The sequence below is a fragment of the Lampris incognitus genome, chromosome 17 (assembly GCF_029633865.1).
Source record: "Lampris incognitus isolate fLamInc1 chromosome 17, fLamInc1.hap2, whole genome shotgun sequence".
Classification (NCBI taxonomy): domain Eukaryota; kingdom Metazoa; phylum Chordata; class Actinopteri; order Lampriformes; family Lampridae; genus Lampris; species Lampris incognitus.
This window is the reverse complement of record NC_079227.1, coordinates 27861649-27887659: the sequence shown is the minus strand read 5'-3', so window position 1 is coordinate 27887659 and position 26011 is coordinate 27861649. Positions and strand designations below refer to the sequence as shown.

General features: G+C 43.7%; 1 protein-coding gene across 2 annotated transcripts in view; it reads right to left on the bottom strand.

Annotated features, from left to right (window-relative positions):
* LOC130127298 (calcium-activated potassium channel subunit alpha-1) overlaps positions 1–26011 on the bottom strand; it is a 116748-nt gene that overhangs the window by 5654 nt on the left and 85083 nt on the right. Inside the window, exons 16-28 of one of the 2 annotated variants that reach the window (XM_056296897.1) lie at positions 25927–25995; positions 22316–22402; positions 21609–21685; positions 16744–16776; positions 13061–13154; positions 7790–7913; positions 7171–7395; positions 6808–7000; positions 5807–5920; positions 4279–4409; positions 3259–3453; positions 1633–1751; positions 800–1021 (exon numbers count right to left, since the gene is read on the bottom strand). In XM_056296897.1, coding sequence (XP_056152872.1) covers positions 800–1021; positions 1633–1751; positions 3259–3453; positions 4279–4409; positions 5807–5920; positions 6808–7000; positions 7171–7395; positions 7790–7913; positions 13061–13154; positions 16744–16776; positions 21609–21685; positions 22316–22402; positions 25927–25995 — 1683 coding nt within the window. The remainder of the gene's footprint in view (positions 1–799; positions 1022–1632; positions 1752–3258; positions 3454–4278; positions 4410–5806; positions 5921–6807; positions 7001–7170; positions 7396–7789; positions 7914–13060; positions 13155–16743; positions 16777–21608; positions 21686–22315; positions 22403–25926; positions 25996–26011) is intronic. The other variant, XM_056296896.1, reaches the window with a different exon arrangement.

Genomic DNA, 26011 nt, shown 5'->3' with positions numbered 1-26011 from the left:
TTTGAATTTAACAGGATATAACTACCAAAAAAAAAAAGGCATTTAAGAGGACATAATGTATCGGAGGTTATTACGCCCAGTTACAGAGAAATTAAACACACTGTGAAGACAAATAATTTGAATTATAGTAGCTGTTTGACATAATTACACATAGAACTAATCAAGTGCAATTCAAGTACAACATGGTCCAGCTTTAATTTAAAGAAAAATAAACAATTTTGCAAACACAAGTTTCAACATGGCAAAACTTGGAAAACCGAAATTATGGGATGTTAATAGAAAGACTGATCCAGCGATCACTACAACACAAAGCAACCACATACAGTTAGCGAAATTAAAGGTTCTCAAATTTGGTGCCGTGTCATCATTTGAATTGTTTAAGAGTGAAAGAAATACAGTTGTGTTTGTGTGTGGGGAGAGGGGGCAAATATTCAAAATATCAAAAAGGGAGGAAAGTCGACCCTTTCCTCTGAGTGCAGTCTAACACTTATGTGTCAGTGTTATGGAATGTAACCCAAGCACACGTGTTCAAGTTAAGCAGCAACACTGGTAGTGAGGATGTTACACTTGAGATATATCAGGAATTAAGACTCCATACAAATGGAGGATGGCCAAAAATAACAACGTGTCACATTCAATCCCACGGACACAGAGCATATACATCCAGGCGGACAAACACACACCAACGCACAGACATGGTACACGCTCAGAACCTCGCGGACGGACACACAGGAAAACAGTTGTTGGCAGGCACTGGTCACGGACATAGAAAGTCAGAGAGCTTTAGAGGGGCACATACTTTTGTTTGTCCCGCGAGTCCCTGCTTTTGGCGCGGTTGGTGCGGTTTGTAGTTGGGATGGAGTGGATGGAGGAGCTTTTTTTGCTGGAGGAATGGGATGAGTGAGTGGAGTGGGACAGGCTGGTTCGAGACTGACCAGCATTATGGTCGAACTGCATCAGGCAGAATATTAGGTCTGAGGGCACCAGCTCAAACGCGTACGGTGGATTCGTGATGACATACCTACAGGAAAAAAAATACAGAACGGGAGAAGAGTTTTAACATTGTATATCATCATCTGAGTCAAAAGGGATTCTTTTCTCTTTTTTTGTGGCTTCCCCTCCCCCCACTCTTTTTCTTCCAATTGTCCGGCCAATTACCCCACTCTTCCGCGCCGTCCCAGTCGCTGCTCCACCCCCTCTGCTGATCCGGGGAGGGCTGCAGACTATCACATACCTCCTCCTATACATGTGGAGCCGCCAGCCGCTTCTTTTCACCTGACAGTGAGGAGTTTCGCCAGGGGTACATAGCACATGGGAGGATCAAGCTATTCCCCTCAGCCCCCCCCCCAAATAGATGCCCCGACCGACCAGAGGAGGCGCTAGTGCAGCAACCAGGACAGGCACCCACATCCGGCTTCCCACCTGCAGACACGGCCAATTGTGTCTGTAGGGACGCCCGTCCAAGCCGGAGATAACACGGGGATTCGAACCAGCGATCCCCGTGTTGGTAGGCAAGGGAAGAGACCACTACGCTACCCAGACGCCAAAACGGACTCTTTTCAAAGCACAAATATGACCATCATTGTTTTCCGCTGTTGAACGGCTAAATGTAAGGACATATCCCTGACTCACCGTTTGGTACACTGGCTTTGTGTGTTTAGATGTGCGTCTCGTAATCGATAGATTCCGAAGCACAGCATGTTATATGTTTTCAACGCTTTGCAAAACAGGTCACCGTAACATCCGCCATCCTGGAAGAAAGAAACACAGGGACAATACGGCATGCAGTCTACATCATGGACCTTGTCAACAGCAAAACCACTTGGAATCACACACAAAGAGATCAAATAAAATTTGACTGATGACATAAACTACACTGTGTGTGTGTATATGTATATATATATATACATATACACATACACATAATTTCATATTCTGCTGCTCATTTCTTGAGCACTTTTATCTACAGCATTGATTGTTAAAAGAAACACTCAATGGTAGGGAAAGTGCTCAACAAATAAGGAGCAAAATAATCCAGTTAGTCAAGTAATTTTTTTATGAGACAGTACACACAGTATTTGTTGAGCACTTTCCCTACCGTTGAGTGTTTCTTTTAACAAAGTTTTATATATATATATACAAATACACACACACACACATACACACAGTGCTATCAAAGTCAACACACAAGCTTAGGAACCACTATGACAATGCTCAAACTTGATGTTTAATACATAGGGGTCATAGGTCATGTTCTTGTGCTTTCAAATGACACAAATATAGACGAGGACTGTAGTGGCTGTGGTTGACTTGTTCTCCAAAGACTTATATGAGCTAATGTACCGTGTCCATAATTTGAAGAGATTCAATGCGACATTTATTGGCTTTTGATAAAGGTTTTCTTGCCTTATTAGGTTATCTAATTTTAAAACAGTGACTACAACTTTATCTCTTCCTGTTGTGGAGTATGTTTGTGAATAAATGTGATATCTACTGTAGGTCTATGGAAAGTAACTTGGGTTGAGTTAAACAGCCTGAGATGCAGGTTTATAGTCAACACATATAGATTATACTGCATACAGTAAGCACCATGTGGCTGTTGTGCCTAGTGATTACATATTATGAAAAGCAGTGTATAATGTTATTTAGTGAGGTAAAGTCATACTTTCATCTTGTTTTCAAATTAAATGTGTTCTATTTTGAAGTCAGAATAATTAAGAAAATAAGGCCACTGATTTTAGGACTGAAACATGGCTATCAGTCAGCCACATCTTTATATAAGTTATGTGCTGCACAAGTAGACGTCCCTCGGCCAAGGATTTCTTCCTTCTCATGTCAGAAATGTAGTGACGATTTTGTGTTTCTTTAAAGCACAACTAGACCTATTCATGATGTCTTGCGTATACAAAGAAGTAAATTTACAAATTGGAATCTGACTATCACATGCATGTCTGCATTACAGGGGAACCCTCATGTTGCACATAGTGAGGTGAAGAGCGCTCCCCACCAAAGGTAGCGTAAAGTATGATGTTTGAGTACCAGTTAGTATTGTAGTACCAGCTAGTATTTGTGATATTGGGCTATACAAATAAAATTGACTATTGCTGTAGACGTTCACTTCCTGTTTTGCAGACTTATCTCCATTCTGTGTCACAGCCACAGCAGAATAAGTCTCCACACCAAATCTAGCTCCCCTGCTAGGGAACATGTGCAAACAAAGATGCGCTTGACCCTTGGGTGACAGAACCAGTCACTTACCCCCAAGTCGGCAAAGGGCCCGTCGTACAGGGCCAGCTGTGCGACTCGACACCTGTCCCTGTTTGCCAGCGTCTGTGGCGTGCTGTAGCCTCCCCGTAATGCATTCTCCTCCGCCAGGAGCCCCTCCAGCTCCGGCGTGGCCCCGCCTGTTACCAGTGTCCGGATCAGAGTGAGGATATTATCATTGAAATATGTCTGAAGGGATGAAGGCAGAGAAGGGAGGAAATCCTTAAGCAAACACCACCAAAGTCACAACTGAACCTACTCAAAGTGCCAGCAGGTCTGAAGGGTGCTATCTAACCCCGGCATGTCGCATCACATTGCGCTGCACACTGAGTGAAAAGACAGGAGAATCCAATTACTGCAGGTTACTCTTGCTCGCATCAGAGAGAGACAGAGCGACATGGGGACTCCTTACAGACATTCATGGTGTAGATATAGCATCTGGACACTTGTCTGGCCAACCACCAAAGAAAACTATTTATAAAGTGGCTTAGTCATGATTCTGTGCATTTTTCTTACTTGACGCCTTTATAAACGAAACTCTCTAATACTCTTTTGTTTTGATTAACAAGCAAGGGCAAATGCGTGCCCTTTCCTTAGCGGTGCAGTCCTCTGTTGCTCCCTGCTTGTACAGCATAGTGACATCTCCCTTGGCGGCTGACAGCACTATTGACTAGGATGATGGATGAGCCCTGTCCATTAGGTAGCATTACCTTTGTCTACAGCGGAGCGCACTGGAAGGCAGCTTTGTTCTAACCTCACTCAAATTGAAGGGTGGACAAATGAAGCCATCATACCCCGTACAAGTGCCAGTCTTGTCGTCTATTGTTTTAACAGCAACAAAGGATGCTAACATTTTTTTTTCTTTTTTGCCAGAGGCGTTCTACTGAAATTGACCTCGATATCATAAATGGAGGATTTCTCTACATAAATAAAATTAGAGTATAATCTATGGCGTGACACAGAATATCTATTCTTATCTGAATAGATCTCTCTGTTGGAGCTTTGATGACTTACAGCGCTCATTAAGGAATCCAGCACACTAACTGCGAAGGCTGTCCCACAGGCAAACGGCTGTGTGAGGTATAGCTCTGTGTCTGGGTCGTCGTCATCATCTTGATCCAGAAACTGAACATTGGAGTCATTCACTGTGGGGAAACGTGGGGGGAAAAAAAAGGGATCGCTCATGTTGGATTTTTTACAGCGTGCTTCGTCTTTTACAATACCGTCTTTAGAGATTGCATGCATTATGTATTCAAGCGTGTAAAGATTTAATTCACATGAAGTACAGTAGACATAATAACATATCAGAAAAGGACGAGATGCCCGATAGAGTGGCCGTGCACAACAATTAACAGCTGCAGATATGGACTGCATATGACAAAATTGCATGAATTACTGCGTTACTCATTTTTGATTTTTTTTTGGAGCCAAATCTTACTTTGTGTTTTTAATGGGACTGAAGTATACATCTGAATCTGATATTTGTGTTAGGCGCTGCAGCTGATGCCTCTGACACATTCCATATCTAGGCCATCCATGCACTCTCATGACACCATGCATATTGTCAGAGCTCCAGGCCTCGACTCAAACCAATAAGGCCTCCTGAGGTCAAGATCAGTAACACCAATATGCCATTGTTTGTTTGGTAAATCCAAGACAGAACTTCCATTTACTTGTACTTGTATGTCAAAACAAATGAAAGTATCTCATTGCCCTAGAACCGTTTTTGAAGATATCTTTGAGCATTAAAACACATACAGTGGATGGGGGGGGAGGGTGGGGGGGCAAAAACATAATGATGTCAAATTTGGTTTGAGAACTGTTACTTCTGGAAGGACTTTCTGTCGGTTGCAAAAAAGAAATGTCACTCAAATTGACATGGCTGAGATGAAAGAGGGCACGGGCTGGAGAATATGGTCCTGACAGAAGATGCTACGAAAAACAGCCACAAGGACTTCTGAGTGCTCAAAAGCCTCGCAAATCCTTGGAAAAATAAGACGGGGGGGGGGGCGATACAACTTAAGAAAAGAGGCCGAAACAAGGCAGGCAATTTCAGCCAGAGCTCAGGGTAACATTTGCTCAGAGTGATGCCATGGGAATGGAGTGGGCCTCTTGTGCAGCCAGAGAAAATAAAAGGAAGCTGATATGGAGGCAGCGGCAGTTACAGCACTGCGGTACAGGACAGAGGCACTTCTTACCCAGCTCAGTTATCATTTGTATGCTGGTCCCACTGCTTTTATCCTGACTGAATGAAATCACAGGCAGTATTTTGCCAGGTTTTGCTAATGGTGCTAGACAAGCGTTGAGGAAAAACAGTTACTGAAGCATGTCAACAAGGAAAAAAGAAACACAAAAACCAAAATCTTTGGTGCTGGTTATCAAGGGTTGACAGCCTCTAATTACACAACTTGTATTTCTCAAATCTTTTTTTTTTTACAACCACTTAAGCCGTAACAAAAAAAATCACACAGTACGGGTTTTCTTTTCCAGAAAATGGAAAAGTTAATTTTCCACACCATAAACAAATACATAATGGGCATACCTAGCTCTGTAATAATGGGAATATTTGCTCCGGTTGTGACTGAACTTTGCCTTACTACTCCATGGACCGGGCTGTTCTCTGGAGATGATCTGTCCATCCCCGGTGGCGTGAAGCCTAAATGAGCACAGAGACATAAGGGCATATTTATTTGTTAATAACGTAATATTTAATATTTCAACAAAGGATAAAGGATTGGTTGATCTGCTGAATAGCCGTTTAGCAGATCCAAATTTTTGGGACATTTTTGATGCCGTCCTGGTCATTTGTAAAACGAGGGAGTTTCTAAATGAGACGATGGTGTTTTTCAAAAGGTCCAGTATTAGTTTATGTATAATGGATGTGACATCCTGTTCTTTTTGTTTCCCTTAGAGTGACTGCATGGGGGTCAGAAAACCTTTTATGGCCAAAAAATGATGTGTACACAGCAGAGCCACAAAACGGAAAATAAGTGACACAAGATGGTATTTGAATTGACTTGACATTCCTTGCTTGCCTCAGACTGACAAGTGAGCACATTAAATCGGTGATGCCATATGCATTATACATAGGCCATGTTTTGACAACCATCACTTACTGCTGACTAAGGCAAATGCTAGGTCATACACGTACTAGAAGAATAATAAAATTGGCAGGACTTTTTTTTCCTCTCATAGGTCACAAGGTTTCTAAAAGCATTATATTCTAGGTCAGAGAAGGACCGTATATCATACAATATTTAAAAAAGTATCTCTAAGAAGATATAGTTAGATATTTATCTGTAAACAAAAATCCACTGTACCAATCCAAGTAAGGCTTTGTGCCAATGCTGTGCATGTTGTCACCAATTAGGTTTGTGAGGAAACCAGTTGTTACAGTAACCTGAGGAACAGTCACAAGGGTTTAATGTCAAACACAATGACACCAGGTCAGCCACACAGTACCCAGTGAGTGAGGGATATTCTCTCTGCCAGGCCCCTGTCCCTTCCAGGCGATGCAGTGAACTATGATAGGGCACTCCTTACCTTGGGAATTAGCCTGCAAGACCCCGATGCTGTCGTCAAACAGCATGGATTTGATGTTGAGTGACGCCAAGATGCATTCTTTGTCCTGCAGTGACGCATCGTCAATATTGTTCTGATTGGCTGACAGGATGACACACATGTCGCAGAGGTTGATGTTGACAGCCCTCAGATCTGCCCGACTCAATGGAGTGCCCTTTGAGAGGGGAGAGGAGAACAAACTTTGTTACGCCCACCTTGGTGCAACAATGAGGGGAAATTAAGATCTTCTTTAAAAAGAAATCTGCTCGTTGATGACTTATCTCGCGCCCTGATTGCAGAGGCGATGATCGAATTATTTGAAGCGAGTGATTCAACGGTACTCACAGGAAGAATGGAGACCTTTGGGAAATTGTGAAGAGTCTCCCACTCTCTCTTCAGGTACTCAAGGGAGCCTACAAACACGATGGGCTTTAGCTCATGGTAGTGGAAGTTGCTAGCCCTCAGTGGCATGACGAGGTTTCGGAGGCCGATCAGGGCTGATTTCACATCGCCGAATATACAGACAACGACATGGCCGCTGAGGACTGTCATGGCTGCCTCGCTCCGTGTCTGGGAGGGGGGAAAAAAAGAACAAGGAAAGTGTTATCTTTGACCAAGTATCTCTATTATTCTATAGTGGCGGTAACACTTAAACGATGTTCTTTACTCTATCAGTTGCCTGTTCATGTAGTGACCAACTCATCGGATAATAACTGAGTGCATGTCCGTTATAGACTATAAAAAGTAATTGGCGATGTGGCATATGTATTAGTATAAGAGATGTCCTATGTATTGAGCCCCCCCCTTCATATAGTAAATGACATGTCAAACACTTCATTACGAAGTGTTTAAGTGCCCTGTCAACCTCTGATGGCGCTTTTGTGACAGGACACATCTGTCACCGAGGGAGGAGATTGTCTGGGACAAACGATGTGAGGGGAGTGAGGGGGTTACTATTACCCACCAAAATGACCTTCTCGATGTCTTTGGACGGGCACCAGTGAAACATCCCCGTGGAGTCGTATTTCTTAACGTTCATGTCCATGCTCTCAATCTGTTCGTTCCCCGGGACAAATAGGGGGTCATGCCTAATCAAACAAAGGGATGAGAGAGAAGGAAGGGGAGGTGGAGGAAACTTGCATAGGATTGTTTCAGTATTGACTAAATGAACCGCAGCTCGGCATTTTAGCAGCCGCGGCAACATTATTACATGATCCAGGGAACATCGTTTTGCAGGCAACCCCAAAAAACTATTATTGAGGTTTTTATCTGAGGTTAAGATATAACGGGGCTGAGATCCTGTGTGTCACATATAAAATAAATCCTCTACTAGATGTTTTAATACGATACGATGACTATAATGTTGTGTTTTTGCTCCAATGCCCCGAAAAGCTGTTGTCATTAAACTTTAGGGTAGCTCATAATATGTGAAGCCTGTCATGAGGGTGCTGAGTTTAACGCAGTCAGCACGGCCCTTCGTCCCTTCCGGGTATCAGACTGTCCTTTTTTTCTTCTTCTTCAATTTCCCCCCTTTTTTCTCCCCAATTGTATCTGGCCAATTACCCCGCTCTTTTGAGCCGTCCCGGTTGCTGCTCCACCCCCTCTGCCGATCCGGGGGGGCAACCCGACCGACCAGAGGAGGCGCTATTGTAGCGACAAGGACAAATACCCACATCCGACTTCCCACCCGCAGACACGGCCAACTGTCTGTAGAGACGCCCGACCAAGCCGGAGGTAACACGGGGATTCGACCCGGCGATTCGACCCGTGTTGGTAGGCAACGGAATAGACCGCCACGCTACCAGGACTCCCAGGTATCCGCATGTCATCATTTTCGTCATGAAACGCTCTCATCAGGAATCGGGAGCAATGTATTGTCATTTCATTTCACGTACTTGCGTAACCAAAAGAAACGACGTTGCGTTTCCCCCAGCCCACGGCAGTGCAACACAAAAGACAAAAACATATATCCAAAACTCCCCCCCCCCCAAAAAAACACCACCACCTAAAACGTTCAAAAACAGAGAGAACAAAGTAATAAAAAACAGTTTACAACACGGTCCACCCAGTGCAACACCGTCCAGAGAACGAGCGCCAGTAAGCATGACTGCCGGAACCGCCGGTCTGCACGGGCTAGCTAGCGGTTAGCTTAGTGTAAACTACTAATAAGACACGTTAGCCCCTAGCTAACGGGTCTGACCCTTTAGCCGAGCGGTTAGTGATGTCGCCTTGTGGTGCAGTACACCCGTATCGAATCCCGCACCGGGCAAGAAAACAACCGGTTACATTAGCTTAGCTCTCAATAGACAACTGCAATGTTGGGGAATCTACAAACAAATCCCTTGCAGTCAAGAAGATGCCGTCTTTTTTTTTTCTTCTTCTTCATCTTCCTTTCCTGTGCTTACTCCTGTCAAGGGCCATCTGCAGAAATGCCAGCAAATCTGTCTTGTCATCAAGTAGAGTGACATCAACAGCGGCAGCCGGGCGGAAGGAGATGGCAGCGACACACTGCTTTGACTGGCACGAGCACGGAGAAGCAATTACGCCCCCTTTTTACTGCATAAGGCTTCTGACGCGCTGCGCTGCGTGGTAAAAGCTTTAACAGACCACACGGTAAATATTTCAACAATTTGCCCAATCACATTTGCTTTCCAAAGTGAAGGCCATTAATGTTTCAGCTGAGCAACAGAAGTGCAAAAAAAAAAAGAAAAAGAAAGAAAGAAGCATTTTACTGTCCACAGCGATGAGCTGGTGAGTCTAATTCCACCCAACACTGACCGCCGAAGCGGTCTCCGAACAACAGCAGCGGTTGCAGCGTGCCGGCGCGGGTCATGAGCGCGGTACGACCACGAGGAGGAGGAGGAGGAGGAACACGTGGAAACCGCTGCCCCGAGACGTGGCGTCCGATCCGCGTTGCGCATCAAATGTTAAGTTTTACATGTTATTTCAGTTTGGCCATAGCGGAACTAGTTGTCGCCGTTGGTGCGCGGCTGCGGTATTAATATGTGCCGGTTATCTACTGTAGTGTACACGCCGCAGTTCCCTTCGCAGCCAAATTGTGCGTGTCAGACTGATTTGGAGATAATATCTTAGGCAACGCAGACAGAAGCCCTCTGTCTCTGTCCCAAGTCTTTTAAATAGTTCATAACTTTCCTCCGCAAGAAAGGCATTTCTTTTAAATCCTTGCGGGTATTTTAGAAGAATGCCACCTTAAGTAACATGTTAAGTATGCATGAAAGTGTCAGCTGAAGCTACCATCCCTTAGGCTCTGAGAGACCGAGGCAAAAAAACAAAATAAATAAATAAAAATAAAAAAGGCCGCCTTTGGGCTTAGACCCTCAGGCAAAACCAGGATGTCCTTTCAGGAATGAAAAGAGTTTGATAAGGAAAATGTCTTCCCTAATGTGCTCCACTTCTCAAAACACCAGTCTGTCGATAAAACTGTAATTTGAAAAGACACCGACACCCACCCTCCTGAGTTCTCTACGTGCATCTTTCCACAACTTAAAACAACAGTGCATGGCGGCATACTGGACATGTCTGCATGCATCTTTTCATGCCCAGAGAAGAAAACCCCTGTGAGCATGACAACTGTGTGAGCATGAAAAAGTAAAAATTTCCCTGCCTTTAAAGAAAAAAAGAAGAAGAGTGAAATGCCCCCCCCCCCCCGCCAAAATGAAGAAATACCTGACACTGAACTGTTTTTGGGCAAATTCCGATTTTCAGTGCCAACCCATTTACACAGATTGCAACTTCCAGCACAAGTATTTTTAAATATTCTACTGTACAATACATTCATCTGTCTCTCCTTTCATTATCTATACCCACCTAATCCAATTGAGGCACTGGATTCTGGGATAGACTCCAGGATACACCGAGGACAGGTTTGCTAGTCTATCGCAGGACATGCATATACAATCACTTACACACCATTCACATCTATGAGCAGTTCAGAGTGTGTATGTTGTGTCTCTTTAGACTGTGGGAGTGAGGACACCGGAGAACCTGGAGGGAACCCACGTGAACACATGAAGCTCGAACCCACGACCCCCCCCCCCCCCCGCTGTGAGGAAATACTGTTAACTGCTAAGCCACCAGGACAACTCAGTACTCTACAGTCAAATGTAATCATCTTTACTAGTGTGTGTGTGTGTGTGTGTGTGTGTGTGTGTGTGTGTGTGTGTGTGTGTGTGTGTGTATGTGCGCATTTTCAAATGGCTGATATGAAAGTACAAGTGTGTTGATAGTTGATAAATATGACAAAGTTCACATTAAACTTGATTAGCATTCCTTCATAAAGTGTAAACAACTAACAGCAGATAAGCTGGACATGACACAGTGATCTGCCCCCCCCAAAAAATGTTTTATAGATATACACAAGTTCCACAATATTTCCAAAATCTTTAGCAATGTATGATTTTTTTGCAAATTTTGGAATTTTTCAAATTCCATTACTTCTCCATACCATGCCCAATGAAACCTCAGCTAAGTACTCTTATTTGTTAGTCCTCTGGTTCGGTCCGAGATGGGCTAATAAGAGTGGGAGCGTTTCAGTGGGTTTACACCTCAGCGGAATATTTCACTCCAAGTCGAACGTTTCACCGCTTACTCAGTGAAGTCCCTGTCACTTCAATCTGTCCGTGTACAGATGACTGGTAGGGCAGAGCTCTGCCAAGATAGCTATCTCTCACAAACTGTCAGCCATGAGGGCCTGTCGCTCACTCGCCCCGCCGACCGCCTCGACACTATTGTATCCGACATGACGTGTATGTCAGGGTGCAGTCGGACGCGAGCAAATGCGTTGTGACTTCCCACAATTAGACATGTCCCGTAACCCATCGCGGGGCCTTTGGAAACGGTGTTAATTTCCGCGCGATTGTTGTCAGAGAGAGCAAGGTGGGTTGTCCGCACACACAGCATCTGTAGTCAGGAGGCGGTTTGACTTCTTTTTCCTTTCATTACATCGCATGGAGTGCAGAAATCAATTCCATATCAAGACCTTCTTGAGATTTTGATTCTTAACAATATGATTCAAACTATATTAGAAATAGATCACGTTAAATGTCAAATCTGACTGTGATTTTTAAAAAAAAAAAAAAGAAGGTGTCACATAATCACGCATAACATAACATCGAGAGTTTTCACATTTCAGCATCCTCTGAGGCAGCAGCGTTGCCGTGTCAGGTGAGGCTCAAAACTCTTCCCGGGTCCGGTGAGAAGTGAGAGTGAGGCGAAGTCTGTGAGAATCCCCTCCCGTCGCGAAAACTGACAAAGGCTTGCCTTTCAAAAACCCACAGCCAATCTGTTGATCATTACTTATTTACAAAGGCCTTGAGGCCCCAGGTTCTGTAAAAACACATTTGATATATTATACACCCAGATGTTTTTTTCCCTCCTCCGCTTGTAGCCACGAAGTATCCCCTAGGCTAACCCCCCCACAAAAAAAAAACTCCTCTCCACTGTTTAAGACCATGTACATGCTGGCTTCACCGTAAGGATTAAAGCATGTCTATTGGAGAAGAGCATGTCATACAGAGCATGAATGGAGAGGTATGTCCCAATACACCGCACCATATGGAAAACTGTTCAGGTGTGCAAACAATTCTGCGTTTCATTTTTTAAACACCAGGTGAAAAGCAGCCCCGTCCGAAAAAAAAGAAAGAAAAATAAAGCTATCTGTCACTTTTAATAGAGATAGAGATCTGTCTTACATCCGCGGTACAACTCCACTTTGCATGTGTTATACTATCTGATATTACTGTCACCATGCTTTCCTTTTACATAGCACCTAATGACAATGGCTATCACTATTAATGGCTTCATGTCGCGTCACGGCGTGTAATCGGGTCAAAATCAATAAGCGCCAATTTAATTCTATGGGACAAGATAAAAGCAAGGTACCATTTACACTCAGTTTTGATCGCGGTGGTACATATCATCCGTGGCCTCATGTGCTGGGAGAGAGCTCGGAGGGATCCCTACAATAGATAAATAGCCCTGGGCCATGCAGTCTTCACAGCTCCTGGGTTGGTCGGCGCTTTCATTAGTGCCAGTGAGAATGGATCTGGGAGGGTGTCACTTTAAACCTTACAGTACTCAGTGCTTTTGAGACCACCTCTTTGCAAACCAAGTTGTACTGACTGGCTGACAGAGAGAAAACTTGCCCCCCCTTCCATCTTTAACAGAGGACAGTCGTCACAATGCATAAAAAACGTAAAGATGAATGTTTTCCTACCTCATAATCTTGGGCGAGGAGTTTGGAGAGTTCCGCATGCCTCCGTTGCGCTGCTTTTTTTTGGGCGAGAGCGCTGACGGCGGCTCCTCTTCGACTGCAAGCACAGACAACCGTGTGACCGAGGGTACGAGCAAAAGGGCAACGCTCGTTCTCATGAGAGGCACACTCCCAACAACAAGTGGTGAAAAGCATACTCGACGATTAGTGAATACATGAGGCAGAATGACAGGAGACACGCAGTGGCAGGGATGAGGGGTCCGGGTGGGCGAAAACGGAAAGGATGGCGGCACAGGGAGACCACCACGACAACGTGAAGATAGTGCAATGTGTGTTTGATGACAACAAGATGCACGAGCACATCATTTGCATAAGTTGGAAGTGTGAGGTTGCAAACATGCTGGCCGTGCCGTCATCAACCGTCATGCCGAATATGAGCTGCCGAGATCTGTTCGGATTTTACTCCCTGCAAACCCCTTCAAGATGAATGTTATATTTCTCATTACAGATCAACGCAAACGTGGCGTCAGGTTCTCAAGCGGCTCGTAAAGAAAACAGCTAACGGTTTTATAGCATTTAGCACCGCAGTCGGACCAGATTAGTGCAGCTGTGCACGTGTCTGATGAGACGTATGTGTTCAGTTTATGTTTGCGTTCCTTACAGGTATCGTTCTCCTCATTACGAGGGTGGACTCGGGCCGTTTTATCTGCCGGCTGCGGTGATCACTCACAAGCTCGTCTAACTCGCATAATAACGCATAAATAGCCAGAAAATTACATTTGGAAGTTGAGGATTTTTGCGCCGGTTCTGAACTGCACCCCGGATTTCTGGCGTTCCCTCGTCTCGGGGGGCGACGCCCTCGGCACGTGTAATTAGGTTGGTCCTAGTGCCAGCGTGATTTATGTCCTTCTGCGGTGCCCCTCGGCCACCCGTCTTCACCGCTAGACCGAACCTCACCGAGCGCTCCTCGTGAAATGAATTACAACTTTCACCCCGGAGTGAGAATAACGAGACAAACATTTTCACAAGCCAATATCACAATTACCGGGAGGGGAGAAATGGGAAGGGTGCTACTCTGAGACAGTCGCTGGCGAAAACAAAACAAAGGCAACAAGATAGTCAATGTTTCTGCTAATAAGCAGCGAACAGTCTGTTTCTAGTCATGTTGTGGCACCGTGGCGAAAGAGCCGCCGGGTCTCGAGTGCTTTTAAACGACGGTCGAGTCTGTCAACAAAGGTTTCAACAGAACCCTTCACACAAAGAAACTAAAAGAGCTAACATTAAAATGAATAATGTCTCAAAGATCATGGTCCTCTGGAGATGAACACACAATTTTCGAGAGCCGCCAACATGTCTGTGTGTGACACGATAATGGAAAATGCTGAAGTACAGGGGGCTTCCAGTGGAGAGGGATGCTCCGACACACTGGTCCTTCACATCTAGCTTGGCCTGTTCAATATTTAATGTCTCACAGCTGACAGCTGCACACACTGGGTCATTAGTAAGGAATGCTACACATGCAACCACTCCAGCCTCACAAACACATGCGGTTTGGTCATAGTGTGGAGCACAAGCCCCGCTGCACAGGGGAGGAGGGCCTTACAGTGCCTGGGACCCACTGTGGCGGTACTGGACAGACTGCGTCGGTATCTGTACTTCACTGGCAGACTGCGTGCCCGCTGGAGATGGCTGGACTCTTCTGCCGCCGCCGCCAACCCTTGTGACCGAGCCACTTGGCCCAAGTCGCCGGAGCTCATTAGACTTAGTCTTGGCCTGGAGGGCGGCAGCAGGCTTCCTTTGCGGTTGTTGACCAGCGGTATGGCCACAGCGGCTACGCCACTATGGGGTCCACTATAGGCCTTGATGGTTGATCTGTGGTTCAGTTTGGCACTTTGGCATTGATAAGCTGGCGTTTTGATTAGGGGGTCATCCGTAACTGCTAAGTGGAGAATAATCAAAGTCAACAGTTGTGAGTCTTTTTTTTTGGGGGGGGGGTTTGGGGGGATTCCCCCCCTTTATCTCCCCAATTGCACTTGGCCAATTACCCCACTCTTCCGAGCCGTCCCGGTCGCTGCTCCACCCCCTCTGTTGATCCGGGGAGGGCTGCAGACTACCACATGCCTTCTCCGATACGTGTGGAGTCGCCAGCCGCTTCTTTTCACCTGACAGTGAGGAGTTTCACCAGGGGGACGTAGCATGTGGTAGGAGCACGCTATTCCCTTCAGCCCCCCCCCAAACAGATAGCCCGACCGACCAGAGGAGGCGCTAGTGCAGCGACCAGGACACATACCCACATCCAGCTTCCCACCCGCAGACATGGCCAATTGTGTCTGCAGGGACGCCCGACCAAGCCGGTGGTAACACGGGGATTCGAACAGGCGATCCCTGTGTTGGTAGGCAACGGAATAGACCGCCACGCCACCCGGACGACCCCAACAGTTGTGGCTATTTGCCGTTTACACTTATCATAGGTTAAAGTGGGACTAAAACCGACTTATGTGAGCCTTAATTTTTAATATAACATCTTTTGTCGCCTGTGATCATGTAATTACTATCAACAGTTTTAAGGGTAATTCTTTGTGGCACAAGGATGTTAATAGTTGAATAATTTAAAAAACTCATTTTTATTTAACACCACTTAACCACTTGGTGTGTCCTCTAATGAAATGCTGGTTTTGACATTCACTTTGGTATTCATAATAAACATGAATTAATAAACATACTTTCAGGTATTCGGGTAATTGGTCACCGTATTAACAAGGAAGTGACAAATGTGAACGCACAACGCGCTACAGCACCAAATGCGGATTCCTTCCTGAGCAATATTATCGGCGCTAAATTGAAATTTGAATCGTCTGAATAGCGTCACATCAAGATGAAGAAGTCATCCAGCTAACGCAGACTTGGTGTCTTTGCTTACCCCCCCCCCCCCGAAAAACCTGTCTGGGAGCGAAAACCGGGAAAGTAAAAGTCAAGAGATGATTATTTCAACAGTCAGCTGTCTGGCGGATTACCCACCCTGCTCCTAACCTCCACTATTCATCTGCCCCATGTCAAATGTGCACAGCCATTCTACATGACAACATGTTGTGGCAGATTTGCAGCCTATCGCACACCCCGTTATAGCGTTACGGCCCCGAAGGTTTTGGTCTCCTCTTCGGCAAAAGCTGACGAGAGAAGACAATACTGTGGTTAACATTCCCGTGTCCGTCATACCGCCTTGACTGTTTACCGATGGAAAAAAAAAAACGAGTAAAAAACACTTCTAATAATGTTGCACACACATGTGCCGGTGTGTATTTGGTTTTTCAGCATCACCCAGCATTGCATTGACCGTGGTGCTGCAGCCGGAGGAAGACTGAAGCTGCAGCACCATCTGCTGAGCTGCCACCGAAACCCAGCGGAAACGCTTTGACACCGCTTCTCAACTGATTTCTGCCTGTGTAAATCATAACGAATGACATTCTGTTACGCACAATGTCAGTGAACTGATGCGTAGCTTACGAGAGCCGTAAAAAAAAAAAACCAAACAAAAAAACCAAAACAAAATGGGACCATGTAGAGGATTAGAAACAGTACAAATGGAGAGACACAGCCAAAGAGTGCACACAGAGAGAGAGGGGGGGGGGGGGGGTTAGAAACAAATGACAAAAAAGAGAATGGAAGTAAAAGAAAAAAAAACTTACTTGATTTGATATATCCATTATAGCTATTTTTAGCTGAGAAAAATGCAAAGACAAATGAGAAGTTACAGGGGAGTACTGGTTGCAAATGAGAGCAAATGATAAATGACAGGTGGGAACTGAAGGTCGGGATGGTTGCAAAGCCTTGTGGGCATTTCAGAGTGGGGTTCTCTCTTGAAGGTACTTTGAAAATGAGGGGTGCAGACCGTGGCCAAAGCAATGGGAAATAAATGAGTCAGCTCAAAACATACGATAAGCCTTAATGCTGCCAAGTGAGCTTAAATGGTGGAGCATGGAGTGTCTGGAGTTAAGGTCACCTGCTGTTCCTCTGCATGTCCGACACGCCGAAACACACCTCCATGGAGGCACATAGGATGTGCATTTTTGTTTTCGTTTACCATCTTTATTATTATTATTATCATTATTATTGTTATTTTTATCACCCACAAGTTGAGAAGGTGTCCCCCACCCCACTCCCCCATATTCCATTCATCCATCCATTATCTGGACCGCCTATCCTGCTCTCAGGGTCGGGGGGATGCTGGAGCCTATCCCAGCAGTACTGTATTGAGAAAAACCATGAGTGCATGGGAGTTTCTTACGAAGCCGGGCTTTATTCACCTATTTATTTATTTTGGACCTGATAAGTCCCACGTGCTCATTAGTACCTTATCCCGTCCGCTTGCGATAAAGGTCACGCGCGGCGCTCGAGGCGGGACAGTGACAGCCATGTTGAAACAGGGACCTCGCTGGTCCTGGCATCTGTCGCCTGCGATCGGTGGGCGCGAGCAGAGTCACAGGACTAAACAGGCTAGCATCTGTCCCACAACGGAAGGGAAAGAAAAGGGGGGGGGGGATGGGGGTTGGTGGTGGTGGTGGGAGAGGGGGGGGGCACTCGGCTTTGCCTGGTGGTTAGGAACTGTCAGGCCGAGTTTCGTGACAACCGGTAGCGCTCCAAAAATGAAAATGCAAACATAATTTCCGTGTCAGACCATGTAAGCCGCCCCCCTGCTCGCCGTGCGCCGCGCACCATGTTGACAGCAAACTCCGGAGCTCTTCTCTCGCTGGGCTGGCCGGGCGGCCCCCTGCGGCCTCGGAGGACGTGTGCTGGAGTAGAAAACGCCCAGATCGGTTCAACTATACGCTGAATTGTTGTTTTTTTGGGGTTTTTTTTTTTTTTTGATCAAGAGACGTATGCTACGTGGCTATGACAGTCCACGGTGCACGCCGGCAAATTCTAACAACGCCTTGCAGGGTTGGGGGGTTGGGATCAACTGTAAAAGGTTTAATGTGCCTCAAGTTTAAGCCTGTGGGAACATCAACTCCGACTAAGAATTTGCATGCTATTCAGTTCACTTTAAGCGCTGCCCTTCGGATAGTTAAGTCAACATTTATGAGCATAAACTATTTTCTTCTCTGAAGCTTGAAACCGCGACCGGGGCTTACTTCACTGGTAATAAATGGGTTGGTAGATTTATTGGTCATTTGAGCTTCTATTAGGATTTGGATCTTAATTTTATTGCATCAATAATATTCCTATTACTGGACCGAATATGTCGTCATTTCCCCCCTTCGGCCCTCTTGCAACCACATATTATGTCTTTTCTAATTAATTCTAAATTGACACAAATAACGCCGGGCAAGAGAAAAGGTTCTTTCATAGGCAAATACGTATAAATCCAGATTACCTCTAAAGTAACCGTTAGGCTTTTTATTATCCATTAGTAAAATCTAGATATTAAATAGAAGTTGTTATGTACACTGTGCATTAGTTTTAATCGGGTATAACATCAGTTAAATTAATGTTCGGGTGCAAGGTAGAAGTGTGTAGCTTTCTTTTTTTCCTTTGGTGGGATAACTAGCAACTTTACATGAGTCACCCAAAGGAGTCTTATGGAAAAGACTGGAATTGACATTTGACAAAGTGCATTATACTATATCTATCATTATTCTGGAAACACCTTTAATTGCACGTATTACCATCATTCAATAGCTTAGTGTCCATAATCTCTGGATTAGTTCCCATTATTCAAGCGGGAAATTATTTTAAAGCTGCAGGTTAGTTTGAATTAACACACTAAACACCTGTGAAACATGCAACATACATAAATACGTGTGTGTGTGTGTGTGTACACACACATATAAATCAAAGCATGCCTCACAACACAGGTCGGCACACTGAAACGGCACAAGCTAACTGCAAAAAAAACAAAACAAAAAGGCGCTAAAAAACATCGAACCCGAGTCACATGACGATCAACGACAACAGCATCAACACAGCTGCTAGGACTAAGCACCGCCACAGCCAAAGAAGACACTACGATGGCGCTGTACACACAGCATTGGCTACAGACATGAAGCGGCGTACGACAGACATGAAGCGGCGTACGTCATGTTGACAACTTACAGGCACGCAACGTGGCTGAGCAATCATTAACAGAGACAGGAGAGAGTGGAATGTCGCGTCGAGGCGTGTCCGTGTTACAACGCACAATAACCGGCATGCAAGAGCAGTCACGCTCCGAACGGCCGCAATCAAAACAACATGCCAGTTTCATTCTCTTGTAGGTGGACATCTTGGCTACAGTCACAGGGTTCAGGTGGGGTAGGGTGGTGGGGTTTGGAGTAGGATGGGGTGGGGTGGGGCGAGAGGAAAAGCAGGTTAAGGCTGAGGGTCACTCTGCACCTGGTGTAAAGGAAGAGGGACATGTGGAAGAGGGGCAACACAAGTGACAAAGGAATGGTACACTCCTTGCATATAGTATAGAGAAAGTGGGACAGGTTTGTCTTGGAAACACCTTGGATTTTTTTTTTGTATAAGTGTGGGTTTTTTTTTTGTTTTTGTTTTTTGCCAATTTGTATAGCACACGGTGAGAAAAACAACAAAGAACCCCCCCGCCGTACACTCAGGTTCTCGGATCTTTGAGGAGAATACCGGAAGGTTGGAGGGCCTTGTGACTATGAGAGTCAAATGTGATGCAATGGTGGGGTGAAGACGGGTAGGTTTATTAAGGTTATTTTCAGGCAGACTATGAAACGCCGTCTCTCAGGAACTAATGATTGACATACGTTCACATGACCATAAAACGTTCCATGCTATGGGGCACCACTTATGCGTTTATTGCATGGCATGTTGTCACAGCTCTTGAACTCATCTTTCCATGCTGTTTACTTTTTATGTGAGAAATTAAACTGTGGACAACAGAGGCCTCTAACATAAAGTGGTGGGAACAAATGTTCCAATGCCTTGAGTAGAGAAATATGCAAGCCAAAGTAATGCAAAGAGTTCTCTAGGTTTTGTAATAAAAATTTGGGAAAAAAAAAACATGACATAAGCAACCAGCAAAACCAGACAGGAATACCAGCTTTTACAGAACACGGCACGACTGTTTTGTTCAACCGTACAGTGATTTAGGTGAAATTGGGGGAAAATGTACACAAAACTGCATCATATCAGTTAGGTACATTATTATCCATCAACTGAATAGTTGCAGTAAAAAAATTTGTAGGTTCTGATAGCAGATGGTCAGTGTATTTGCAACAGGACTTGGGGGCCCTCTGGTGGTAAGCAGCAGTAATACACTTTCCAACACAAGCGAAATACTAGTTAATCAGTGAAAGTGTTAACACTTCATAATATACCCAAAAAAATATGACCTGATGCTGCAAATCATAGTTTGACATACCTTTTCAAAATTTTAATGAATAAATTTGTACTGTAGGCATTGCATGGTCAACCGTTCATCATTAAGTCTGTTGGTACAGAATCTTTGGGAAAAGTTGTTCGGATTTGTTTTGTTATTGAACGTTGGCCTTGCTTTGAGAATAGCGTGCACATGACACTGGGGAGGGACACAAGCAGAATTGACCATTGTACATGCAACATTTACAGTACAATCACATAGGTTGGCATATACCGGGGCTAGCAGGCTGTGATTTGAGGGGAAACGAATTCATATATTACTCACTATATATTACTAAAAAGTGAATGTATGAGAAAATGAGTCAAAATCCCAAGCAGCGGAAAAAGAATACATTAAATGTTAGGGTTAGGTATTATTCGGCATCGGCATTCGAGATAAACTTCAATACTATAAGTTACAGTACTTTGAATAAATGATAATATAATAACTGGCTAGCTTAATTATTCACATATACTTTCTATGGGCTACACAGTTAACTGTGGCATAATCAATTGTTAGAATTTTACAGTTAGATAACAGCAAACACAGCTACTATGTATATACTAAAAGGCAATATAGCTAAAATTATAACAGGTACAACATATAGGAACTACAGGTACTACATATAATTTATAATTGTATATATAGTTTGCTGATGATTTAAAATACTTGATTTAGTTGGAAACCTATAGAAGTCAGAGGTGTCGACTCTGCTACCTTGCTGTGTGTACCAGATAATCACATAGACAAACATTATACTGTGAAGATGCACACAAATACGTGTTATTGTCATATTTACCATTAGTAGCAAGCAAGACGGTGAAGAATATAAAAACATATGAACATTATCAAACACAAGTTATGGTGAGGTTACTCATAAGGAGGCCCAAATATCAATTTTGTGACTAACAAATATACTGTCTTACAATGACCTTGTTTGTTGTAGCAACAAAAAAAGAATCCTATGAATTTTGAGGTAAACAGGTAATAAGGTTTCACAATATGAATTATTTATGCAGGAACTAAGTGGTCTGGACAAGCGGCTATGTAGGTCATGTTAAGACAGTGTCACAGCGCTTTATTAATGCTACCTGGAAACTATTTCCCTTCAGTATTTGAAGGTGCCTTAATGAAGGTAAACAACCCTTCCAAATGAGTGTTTCTATAGGTGAGTGTAACACTTACATTTCTTGCATCCACATTTCTTTATCCTTTTGGGATCTGTTATGTCATCGTGGCAGGCTTTACAGTAAAATAATGCCCTATTAAAATAAAGAACTGCATGTAAGCCAAATCATACCATTATAATCATATTATATGATGTCAAATAACATGAAGACCATAGGCTTAGATGTTCTGAATTGCAAATGGAGGCTGGAGCATATTGATTACAATACATAAATTATCAAAGTTCAGCTGGGAAACTTTAACACACATAAGAAATGACCGTGTTAATTAATTAAATCAACAGTAATAAATCATCGGTGCTACTTCCTGGCTACAAAACGTGCAATCATTTTGAAAGTCTTACAAGTTGATGGCACATATTGCACTTCAGCAATCCAGTCAAGTGCTCTTGGGTAACTCCAGGACTTAAGAACAATAATTTTTAATGGAATTTACACTTAACCCCCCCCCCCAAACCATTGTACTAAAGAGAATCCAATGTGACAGCTTTTCCAGGACACACATTAGAAAATAACAACATTTCAGGGTGTGAAACAAGAACAAGTCATCTTTACTGAAGGAGCATGCATACACATTTTCATGACATGATGGCTTATACAATAGAGAAGAAAATACTAAAAATGAGACAGCCTCCGTCAGGATACTTCTGACTTTTAAACACCACTGTTGTTGGTGCAAAAGTTCTTTTTTTTTTTTTTTTTTACCTCTTTACTTCTTTGGCATCACTGGCTATGAAGAAGCCCAAGGTACCTTCTTCCATTTTCACATGGTTCCCCGGGTTTATGAGGGTACTGTGAGAATATAAAGACCAAAGTTGTTGCAGTTTAAAGTCATTTCATGGGTCATTTCCAAGAGCTTGTGAAGCTCCGGATTATTCTCGGGGATGAATACATCCCATCTACATATAGGTCACCTGGAAGCACTGCCTCTGTTGTAGATAAACAGCAGATGACTGCAGATACGAGTGAAAACATCTTGCAAAACCTGCATTGACCTGAACTACTCAAGACATGATCAGGAAGTACTACGATGACTGCGAATAAAGTGAGTTAGAAAATCATTCAGCACACATTTTAGGAAAGTTTGACAGAAGAATGCATTTTAATGTTAACTTCTTCACTGTGTGCAAATGCATACACTCGTGTTACACCTACATGTCAATCTCTGCTTGACTGGATACTGATTACACACCCAAATAGACTTTTAAAAGCAGAGGTTATGTCTGACTGCCTCAGTGACCATGACCACTGTGTACTGTATTTGGAAAATTAAACTACCCAAATTGCCACCCAAATTAATTAGAATCAGACAATATAAGAAAAGGAATATAGTTCAATTTATTAATGACTTAATTTCAATCAATTGGGACAGATATCAACTAATACCAAATGTTCATGATGCTTGGGACATTAAATTATTAAATTAAATTACATTAAATTAACAAGTGTAATTTTCATTGATTTGACCAAGGCTTTTGATCTGGTCGACCACTAACCTCTTTTAGATAAATGTTACTCTGTTGGTTTGTCACATAACACTTTACTTTGGTTCAATTTCTATCTTCATTACAGAAAACAATATGTTGTCATACAAGGAAGCAAATCTGCTACATTAGTACAACAACGAGGCGTGCCTCAAGGATCAAGCTTTGGTCCACTTCTTTTCATTTTTGTTAATGACCTCTCCTCGATTTATTCTGAATGTTGGCTTCAGCTTTATGCGGCCGATACGGTAATATACACATCTCAAACTAATTTATTACCGATTGAATCAGCTCAGATTTTAATACCCTACAACATGATCAGCCAATAAATTACTACTAAATTCTAAAAGAGTGCAGCTCCCCGCCTGGCGTATCGTCCCTTCTCTGGTGCTCGGACTTGGGCAAAAAAACAGCTGAGGAGTTAGTACTCAGCTGCAGTATAAAACAGGTTTTTCAAAGGTTTTGAATCACTGCAACCACAAGAGGTCCTTGATCATAGTCATAAATGTGCACGAAAAGTATTAGACTGACAGGCCCAGTAGTATGGGAGATCAGCAGCAGACAGATATACACACACACACACACACACACACACACACACACACACACACACACGCACACACACACACACACACACACACACACACACAGACGGAAAAACCAAAGTTTTTTCTGCCATTATAACACTTCTGCACAGCGCCCAAGTCAATTACATGGGAAATATATAAAAATAAGTTTTTAATATGCAGCGCTCAAGCTAAAAAAATCTATCTCATAAAAACGTTTTGCCTGTCAGTCTGTGGATGTGCAGCCTCCTAGGTGGACCCTCACATGATATAAGTATAATATAAGCATAATATGAACTTCACTTTCTTTCCAAAAAGAAAAGGTTGGCTATATGACCATTTTGGTCTAATCCTAATCCTGGGGAAATAAAGACAGAGGTTATGTTAGTTTTGGGTCATCCAGTTTTCCTCCAGTTGTCCTGTGCTGAGATCAGCAGTGAATGATTTGCTGACTTGCGAAATATGATCATCAACTTCTCATTTACTTTCTAGAGTCATACCTGAATACATGTTTTGGCACTGTCGCTGCCCGATCAACCGTAAATGTGAGTCATGCATGCACACAGTTGACTTAGATCGGGTTGTTGACAGAGAGCAGCATTGGTCGAGCGAGCTAGAGAGTGAATGAAGTGAGGGAGCGGCAACAGCGAGAACAAACAGTTTTCCAAGGTTTTGAATCACCACAAGCATGAGATGTTCTTCATCATACAGTCATAACTGTGCACAAAACTTTTAGGCTGATAGGTCCAGTAGTTTGCGAGACACACACACACACACACACACACACACACACACACACACACACACACACACACACACACATACACACACGCACGACCCAAAGCATAAACCTCTCCAGGCTAGCGCCTGGGGGGAATAAAAACTAAATCTCACACTATGATTTTTGGTACTTGCCAAAACATTAAATCCAAATCTAAAGTTTATTCATGTGTTATTGCCTGTCTTGATGGTACGCCACTGCAAAGAGTTGAACGCAGCAAATATCTGGCTCTATGGCTCGACTCTGAACTTTCATTTAAAATCCATATCAATTATATTGCGAAGAAAATGAACCTTGGCATTGGTGTTCTTTTCCAATCCAGAAATTGCTTTTCATTTCATTAGAAAGAAGCTCGCACTATAACTCACCTTACCAATATTGGATAGTGCTGATTTTGTATATCAGGCTGCATCCAAAACTAATCTTCTTCCTCTCAGTATAGTTTATGATAGACTGTACAGATTTGTTCTTGGCTGTCCTTTCATAGTAGCTCATCATTGTACAATGTATCCATCCATCCATCCATTATCCGAACCGCTTATCCTGCTCTCAGGGTCGCGGGGATGCTGGAGTATTCCAGCAGTCATTGGGTGGTAGGCGGAGAGACATGCTGGACAGGCCGCCAGGCCATCACAGGACCGACACCCACACACCCCCACACACCCCCCCCCCCACACACACACACATTCATACCTAGGGACAATTTAGTATGGCCAATTCACCTGACCTACATGTCTTCAGACTGTGGGAGGAAACCGGAGCCCCCGGAGAAAACACACCGCGGACACGGGGAGAACATGCAAATGCCACACAGAGGATGACCCGGGATGACACCCCCCCCCCAAGGTTGGACTGCCCCTGGGCTCAAACCCAGGACCTTCTTGCTCTGAGGCGACCGCGCTAACCACTGCGCCACCATGCCGGCCCGTACAATGTATGAGGGCAATTTAGAGTTTCATACCTTTTTTTTTTGTACAATGTATGAAACTCTTTATTGGCCCCCTCCCACCATAAGAAGACAGTGACATTGGCTGCAATTTATTTTTAAATGTATACATTGCAATTACCCTCATTATTTAAAACAGTTAATGGTACCTTTCTTCTCTAATTAACACTCTATACAGCGTTTTTTTTCTGTTTCTGCAGTCTCTAAGTCAACAGATAAGAAAGCCTTCATGTTTAAAGCGTTCTCTAATTGGAATAATCTACCTGCAAATATTTGACCTATATCTTATTTTCCACTTGTTGGAAAATACCATGTCTTCTTATCAAAGGATAGAGTTGTACATGTCCATAATAATACCTCTATAATTATGTTTTATGACTGTATTACTTAATGCTATCACTGACTTTAATGCTTTTTTATTAATCTATGAATGAACATCTCAAGGGATTATTCCTAATGAAGAATTTCCAATATGTGCATCACACAGTACATTTACTGCAGCAGTCTGTCATATAGAAACAATGCAGTGGAAACCTTACCTGCTTTCCCTTTGGTCAGACTTGTACTCGATGGCTATAAGTAGTAGTTTTAGCTTCACGTAGCACAGTCTGCAAAAAGGGAATG